The sequence below is a fragment of the Mytilus edulis genome, chromosome 9 (assembly GCF_963676685.1).
Source record: "Mytilus edulis chromosome 9, xbMytEdul2.2, whole genome shotgun sequence".
Classification (NCBI taxonomy): Eukaryota; Metazoa; Mollusca; class Bivalvia; order Mytilida; family Mytilidae; genus Mytilus; species Mytilus edulis.
In genome coordinates this window covers 56379690-56387793 of record NC_092352.1, presented here as the reverse complement: position 1 = coordinate 56387793, position 8104 = coordinate 56379690, and the positions used below count along the sequence as shown (strand labels likewise).

Sequence of the window (8104 nt, the reverse complement as noted above, 5' to 3'; positions counted from 1 at the left end):
AAAAAGAAAAAAATAATATGATTGAGTGAAATATGTTAAATAGTAAAAGGTGCCTCATTTTATCATATCTTTTCATCTAATTGTTTGTGTTTTTTTATGTTGTAAATAGACTTCTCTGAATCCCTAATTGATGATATTGAACACTAGTTCATCCATGTTCTCCTTTTTGTAGTCTACATATTTATTAGGTTTTTCATCCATCCCTTAGGATTGCTTCGAAGTAGACAATGAAATACCCTAATTTCTTACTCTTATAAATATAAAAGTCACAGAAAATGTATAGTATTAAGATAAGAAATCTAGATGATAATGTCATATATTGAATTAATATATATGTGTGAAGTAGTTGACAACATTTCAGTAAAGCTACTATCTCATTACTTGACATACAACTTGAAATGAACCTTATTGATTTCGTGGTGGTTCTATGTTTTGTCTCTTCTATCAGTTGTGAGTTGTTGTACAATTAAGTCACAATAAGATATTGTTATGATTTTGCATACAACACGACATAATAACTTATTTATGAGATACACATATGGGGGCGTATGATTCATATCTGCATTAAGTTCACGTAAAATCGGTAAAAGTCATTCTTCAGTTTGTCTGAAAATTATGATTTTTCAAAGACCAATCCAAAGCTTTAAAAAATGTTATCTTGAAGCCTGATTTGAAAAGTTGAAATGAAGTATAATATCATTGGACGCCAATTAAAAGAAGGTCGCTCAATTGGACTCAATGTTTCTCTGTTCATTTTACTTGTAAAGGTTATTCTCGTGCTTCTATATATCATAAAATTTCAAATTTGGTGTGAAACATAAGTGCATTAAATGTTTTTTTTTTCATTAATTGGATTAAGTAGTTGTTTTTTTTTTTAATAAAAAAACAAGGACTGTTTTCATTATATAACAATAACAGATTTTTTAAGTAACAGGTAACAGTATCCGCTTCCTTATTGTAACCTCCGTAAACGACAAAACTGGCTTATGGAAGCAAAAATAAGGTTCATGAATTCATGAATTCATTGTATAATTATATATTCACATTATGCAAATATAAAAAATAATCACACTAATTGGCAACGCTAAATAGATCAATATTTGTGAAAAAATAGAAAAACACAAAACATCATACATCTATTGTAATGCGGATCATAGATTCGATTAATTTTAACTTGGAATAAAGATTGCTTTTGCAAATATCAATTAAATGCATCAGAAACATTTATCTATACAAAGCTTTATAAAAACTACAAGAACATGATGATCTCCTTTTTTGAAATTCTAAACTTTTCTCAAATCAAAGTATGAAACAAGAGAAAGTCTTCAAAGTAATCAACATTTGTTCATGGATAATCAATAATGTTTCAATAAGAAATATAAAAAATTAACTAAACATAATTATAATATCAACCAAGGGCACATAGTTACAATTCAATATACATACCCTAAATAAGGAAATGACAGACGATTTCACTGCCAAATATCATCCTCTAGTAGGAAATACACATAGATCTACCTTCAATCTTCAAAAAGTCTTGTTCACAAAACTGAAACACAACTGCACCTGTCGATCAGTTATTTATTAATAGTAAAAAACATACAATGTAGTGAACTGTTTTTACCTGTACACTAATTACTAGAATGAAGTAAATCATATTTTGAAATACCTTTAAATAATTTTTGGACAAAATAATCCAACTGTATCATAAATATGATTGATAAAATATATAAATGCTAATATAAATAATTTTCTTTTCTGTTTCCCCCGAATTTTATTTAATTTCCAAATTTCACTTCATTTACTGAACTCTATACATAGAGAGATAACTCAAAAATATCTAAGGTAATTTTTGACATGTTACATTATCAACATATTTCGATTGTTCACAAGGTGTTTTCAGTTAAGCCCCAGTCCCACTAGACCACGATCGGACCACGCTCACCGAGATCTAAAATAAATTCACATCGTAGTGAGGTCGCGGTATGAGCGGCATGAAAATGTAATTTTCCGTTGCTTTCACGATGCTACTACGTCCTCATTACGCTTCTACATCGATCCCGTAACGATCATACCAAGTTCTCACCGCGCTTATTCTGCGACATCACTACGCTTCTCAAGATCTTTCTACGCTCTTCACGTTCTCACTAAGATCATACCACGAGTTATCCGATTGCAACACGATCTTACCACGCTTCTATTGCGATTATAGCACGTCCTTACCATGATTATACTACGTTCATACGGCGATCTTGGGGACGACATCAAAAGAGAAATGTAGGATAAAAAAAACATTAAATCAAAAAATCAAATAGTTTGCGGGGGGGGGGGGGTTAAACTGCTGCAAGTTTCGTTTATTCGACATTGATTTTTACCTATATCCATATTGGTCAACCAAATAAAGTTAAGAGTTGTGGTGGTTGGGGTTGGGGGTTGGATTGGATGGGGGGGGGGGGGGGGGGTGGGGGGGGGGGTCAGTGAAAAAACTTTGTGTGAATAAAGTTTTGTATCTTTCATTGAACTTTTGATGTCGTCCCTTACTACGTTCTCAGCAATGCCATCAACATCGTGTTCCATATCAATATAGTTCCATTCCTTCTATATCTGATTAATATTAATATTTCCCGGAATTACCGATAGGCATGGAATTTTTATTTTTATTTTAAAGGCTTCTTTTTAGGGCATTTTCGAGACAATGACGTCATCTAAAGAAGTGAAAAAGGACATGGCGTCATTTAAAAATGGCATGGCGTCTATCCATGCTTCAGGGCATACGATACAGTTACAGGAAAGGTAAGGACGTTGCTTACGTAAATTGTTATTTTCGCGACGTCAAACTATGACTTTACGGGTAAAGATTCAGTTTTCGACTGATCATTCAAACTTATTTAACTTGAAAACGAGATCATGGATCCCTTATTTTTAAAATGCTATTTGGTTTGATTACGTAAGACGATAATGTGTGCAAATTTTCAGAAAAAAATGATTTTCTACATTCGTGAACATTTGATAAATATGAGCTATTTGAAAAAAAACAAATTGCACAAATTTAATCTGCATTTATATAAAACATAATTAACAAATAATTTTACAAAAATCAGCTTGTGTTTATTTTTTAAAACAAAAAAATAATGTATTTCTGCCGAAAGGAAAAATACGCCAACAAATCCGAATTTTGAGCAAATACATAAAATTTCGACCTCATTTTACTCAAAAAGTAGCACATGAAAGTATATTTTTTTTATGACATATTTGATTTAATCAGGCAAAAAAAAAAGCCTATATGCAAATTGTCAGCAAACTTTCAATATGGGTTCAAAACTGTATCGTATGCCCTTAACATGCTTGGGGGAAACACTACATAGCATATCCCTTTTTGTCGAGCCTGCCACTTTTGTCGCAAAAGCGAGACATATCGATCGTACATTCCGTCGTCGGCGTTGTCGTCCACTAATATTCACTCTGGCTAACGTTTTTGAAATTTTATATCTTTGTTAAACTATCCCGTTTTGTTCCAAACTTGGACAGAAGTTTGTTTACAATCGTAAGATAGTATTTAGGAGTATTTTATTATTTTTCCCAATTTTTGTTGAGCCTTCGACTTTTGTCGCAAAAGCAAGACAAAGCTATCTCACAGTCTTACATTTAAACTAGGTCATATAGTATTTTATCTAAATAAGAAGATTTGATATGGTTTCCAATGAGGTAGCTCTCCACCAAAGACAAAAGGACGTAGAAGTTTACATCATCTGTAGGTCATCATTAGGCATACATTGAGCATAAACCATGCTGCAAAATTAGCTATGAAAGGTCCCGAAATGACTATTGTAAAACAATTCAGATTAAAGCTAACGGATTATTTATGTACAAATCTATGAACGAAAAACAAATATGATATACAGAAACTAACGGCAACCACTAATGACTTCGGACAGGCACATATATACAGAATCTGGAGGAATTACTCTAGTTTACTGGCACCAAACACTCCACCTAACAGTGGCATAACAGTACAACATAAGAACAAATTATAATCTATATTCGCGAATTTTAAATTATTATCTCATCCTTGCTTTGTTATCATTCCTCTTTAGGCTGCAAAAATGGATGGACACAATTTGGAAAAAAATGCTACTTCTTCAGTCATCAAGTTGAACCATGGAGTGAGGCAATGGTGAGTAGCACTATCCTTGTCTTTATTATATTTCCTTTGAAGTACTGTTCTTGTCTTTTTCATATTTCTTTGTTAGAACTGTTTTTGCCTATTTGATATATCTTTGATAAAAATATTCCTGCCTATTTTAGATTTCTTTGAAACATGTAGCCCTATTCTTGCCCATTTTAGATTTATGCGATAGTACTGTTCTCACCTTTGTATGATTCTTTTCACAGTACTGTTCTTGCCAATGTTAGATTTCTTTCATAGTACTGTTCCTGTCTATTTAAATGATTTTGAAAGTATTATTCTTGCCTTTTTAGATGGTTTCGGTAGTACTGTTCTTGCCTTTCTTTTTTTTAAAATTCATTCATAGTACTGTTCTTAACTTCCCTTTTTAAATTTCTTTAATAGTACTGTTCTTCCCTTTTTAGATATCTCTAATAGGACTGTTCCTGTCTATTTCAGATTTTTCTGATAGTACTGTTCTCCTCTACTTTTATATTTCTTTGGTATAACTGTTCTTTCCTATTTTCGATTTCTTTGATAATACTGTTCATCTAATTTTAGATTTCTTTGATAGTACTGTTTTTGCATATTTTAGATTTCATTGATAGTACTGTTTTTGTCTTTTTAGATTTCTTTGGTAGTACAGTTCTTCCCTTTTAAAATTTCTTTGGTATTTGGTTATACTGTTCTTGCCTACTTTAAATTCTTTTGGTGATATTGTTCTGGCCTATATAAAATGTCTTTAATAGTAATGGTATACCCTTTTAAAATTTCCTTGGTAGTTGGTAGTACTGTTCTTGCCTATTTTAGATTTATTTGATGATACTGTTCTGGCCTATCTGATTTATGCATTTGACCGTCCAAACTATTAAGAAAGAAGATGTAAAATTCAGTTTAAACAACTGAATTGATGTCGACCTATTGAAAAAAGTGTCTTGATCTAGCAGACTGATTGCACTCAATATTCTGTCATTTTGTAATGCACGTTTTTACTTTGCAGTCAGTTTGTCGTGTATTTGATTCAAAACTTGCTGAACCGATGACATCAGACGAATCTAATTATATAATAAGCCAAAGTCAGAAAGTTGGTAGGTTTTAGTTACGTTTAACATTAAAAACTATAATAAGTATCCCAAATATCCTGCATAGCTGCTTCATATGTCTACATGAGTGAAATTAATAATATCGTATAAGAAACTACATAGTAAATGTGTCATGTTAATATATGTTCTTTTAACTATGAATTCTCAGTTAATCAGTAAATATGTCTTCAACACCATCTGACAACGTCAACATTTCTACGATTTTATTGTTTAAAATATTTAAGTGAATGTATTTTATTTATGCTAACAAAATATTTGTTATGTTTTTATCTTCATTGTTGATGTAATAATAGAACCAGAAACTCGTCGTTTTTCAATTAGTACATAAAAACACGTAATCTATGTATTTTCCCAATTAGTTATGTGATTTGCTGTTGAAAACATAATTTTGCAAAGGTAAACACATTGTATCGTACATCGTATCAGCACATTAATGTAAAATTTTTGGACACGGGCTCATGGTTTCTTTTTCAAGAAGGAACGCTTTTTCATTGTATCTATATTACTGAACACATTGAAAATCTCAAAATATATATTTCCAATTTTCAAGGAGGATCATTTTGGATTGGCATATCAGATATAATCGATGAAGACCGATGGATATACTCAACCGGACAAGAACCGATAAAAGTCAATAATTTTCAACCGGGCGAACCTAATTCTCATACTTCAGCAAACTGTGTAGTATTGTATGGTCCTTTCCGTGGAAAATGGGCAGACGACAACTGCATTACACTTCACCAGTTCGTTTGTGAGACAAATAATGAGTAAGATGTATGACGAGATAACTTTAATAACTATAAAGCAAACCCACACATTTACATGGTGGGCAAGATCTGCTTTCCCATTTGGAGCACCCAATTTTTGTTGGGGTTCCTGTTGCTAAGACTTTATTTTTCTATGTTGTTTTTTTTTGTGTACTGTTGTGTGTTTGTTAATTTGTTTTTACATGGCGTTGTCAGTTTATTTTTGATTTATGAGTTTGAATGTCCCTCTGGTATCCTTCGCCCCTTTATTCAGAATAAAATGCATATTTTTATTATTTGAATGGTACAAAATCTTTGACTGATAAAAATGTGGAAAAATATGTGTTAAACGCCTTGCACACTTTACAATTACAAAAAAGGCATTCTCTAATTACGCTGTAATACATGATTTCTTATCTCACTAGTAGCGTCTTAATACCACGCAGTAGAAGCTCAATGTGCAATTATCTCTTTCCATAATACACTATCGTTTGAATATTTTAATCAACTGCAAATACTATCGGGGTTTCATAGAATCCCGGTGTAATATGTTCAATGCGACATAAGAATTATACATTCCTATTTGCATTTTATTCTCTTATATGCTCCTCCTGAAAGTATAGTTTGAGAATATTGATGTGCACGTTTGACTTATTTAGTTCATGGGTCAGCAATGAATATATAAATGTGCTGATATGGCGTAAAGTGTACAAAATATGTTTTTTTTCAGACAAGTTATTGGTCTGAATGGTTTACCTTAATGATAGTCTACTAGAGATGACGTATAATTCACCGGTGTTTTCCACATAGGAATAGGAATATGACAGTTATTATCCTTATGTTTGAATGTGATGTGTTCGTGCTTTTACCATTTGATTAGGGACTTTCCGTTTTACATTTTCCTCGAAGTTCAGTATTTTTGTGATTTTACTTTTATTGCCAATAGGAAAAAAGTTTCTAAAATTGATAATTTCTGCTTTCTTCCCAATAGATTGAAAGATAAAGAAATATTAAACATATCATAAGCTTATATTTATGCACGCGCGCATTTCGTATCCAGTAAGTGTGTGTTTATAAAAGAGAAAGAGATTTTGGTTTTGTCTCACTCTGTTTATCGATTAAAGACCTAAGTTTTGCATATCATGCTTGAACTTTGACAGCTACTCATAGCTTCTCATTTAATTTTAGCATTAAACGAGCATACTCGAATTTAGACTATATCTCATTTTAGGTCCGGATCCGGAGAGATTCCAGTTGTTGGTTGAAGCAAGTGCTAAATCACTAAGGTTCGAGTTAATTCGGTCATCCACAAATGTAAATAAATTGCGTCGTTATTAAAGCATCTTTTTTTCATGATTGATTTATTCTATTTTCTATCTCAAAGTGATGAATAAAATTGAGAATAGACATTGGGAATGTGTCAAAGAGATAACAACATGACCAAAGAGCAGACAACATACCAAGGACTATAATGGGTCCTTAACACAACGAAAAAATACCGCACTCGGAGGCAGGCTGCAGCTTGCCCCTAAACAAAAATGTGTACTGGTTCAGTGTAAATGGACGTGACACTTAACTCCGAAACATATCAATGAACTAGAATTAAAAATACCCTACTAGACTTACAATATCACATGCACTAACGCTTCCGGCAAATCACAAATCAGTGCATATCGTCTATCTGATTCATTCCTTGCTAATACTTCACATTACAGTGTATCATCATTTCTTCGAATAATCACTGCAAATATTTTCTGTCGAATTTTATAATGTTGCTGCGTAGTCTAAATTATCTTCATAAACCTACGGTCAGGAACATATTTTCCCAGTCCGTCGGCATGTTTTCCGCTGGTCAGTCCGTTTCTCATTCCTTTGGTCAGTCCGTCTTTTTTATATCGGTTTTTACTTTAATTGGTTTGAGCTCATATCAACTTAAAAATTGATACGCATGTAGGGAATTCGAATTGTGTGATGTAAATACCATATACATGTTTTGATTCTGATTTCATGGTTCACTGAACATGGACCTGTGATTGGGCAAAGGTTTGATTGATGTTTTATTTAATTTTTAGTTTCAGGCAGGTTTTTTT

At 32.2% G+C, this 8104-nt stretch overlaps 1 protein-coding gene across 1 annotated transcript; it reads left to right on the top strand.

The window, feature by feature from the left end:
- Positions 1–356: 356 nt before the first annotated feature.
- Positions 357–7353, top strand: LOC139489801 (CD209 antigen-like protein C). Its single transcript, XM_071276648.1, has 5 exons — positions 357–450; positions 4095–4174; positions 5166–5253; positions 5819–6035; positions 7246–7353. Exons 1-5 carry the CDS (start codon positions 399–401, stop codon positions 7277–7279), a joined length of 471 nt encoding a protein of 156 aa, XP_071132749.1. The 5' UTR covers positions 357–398; the 3' UTR covers positions 7280–7353.
- The last annotated feature ends 751 nt before the right edge of the window (positions 7354–8104 follow it).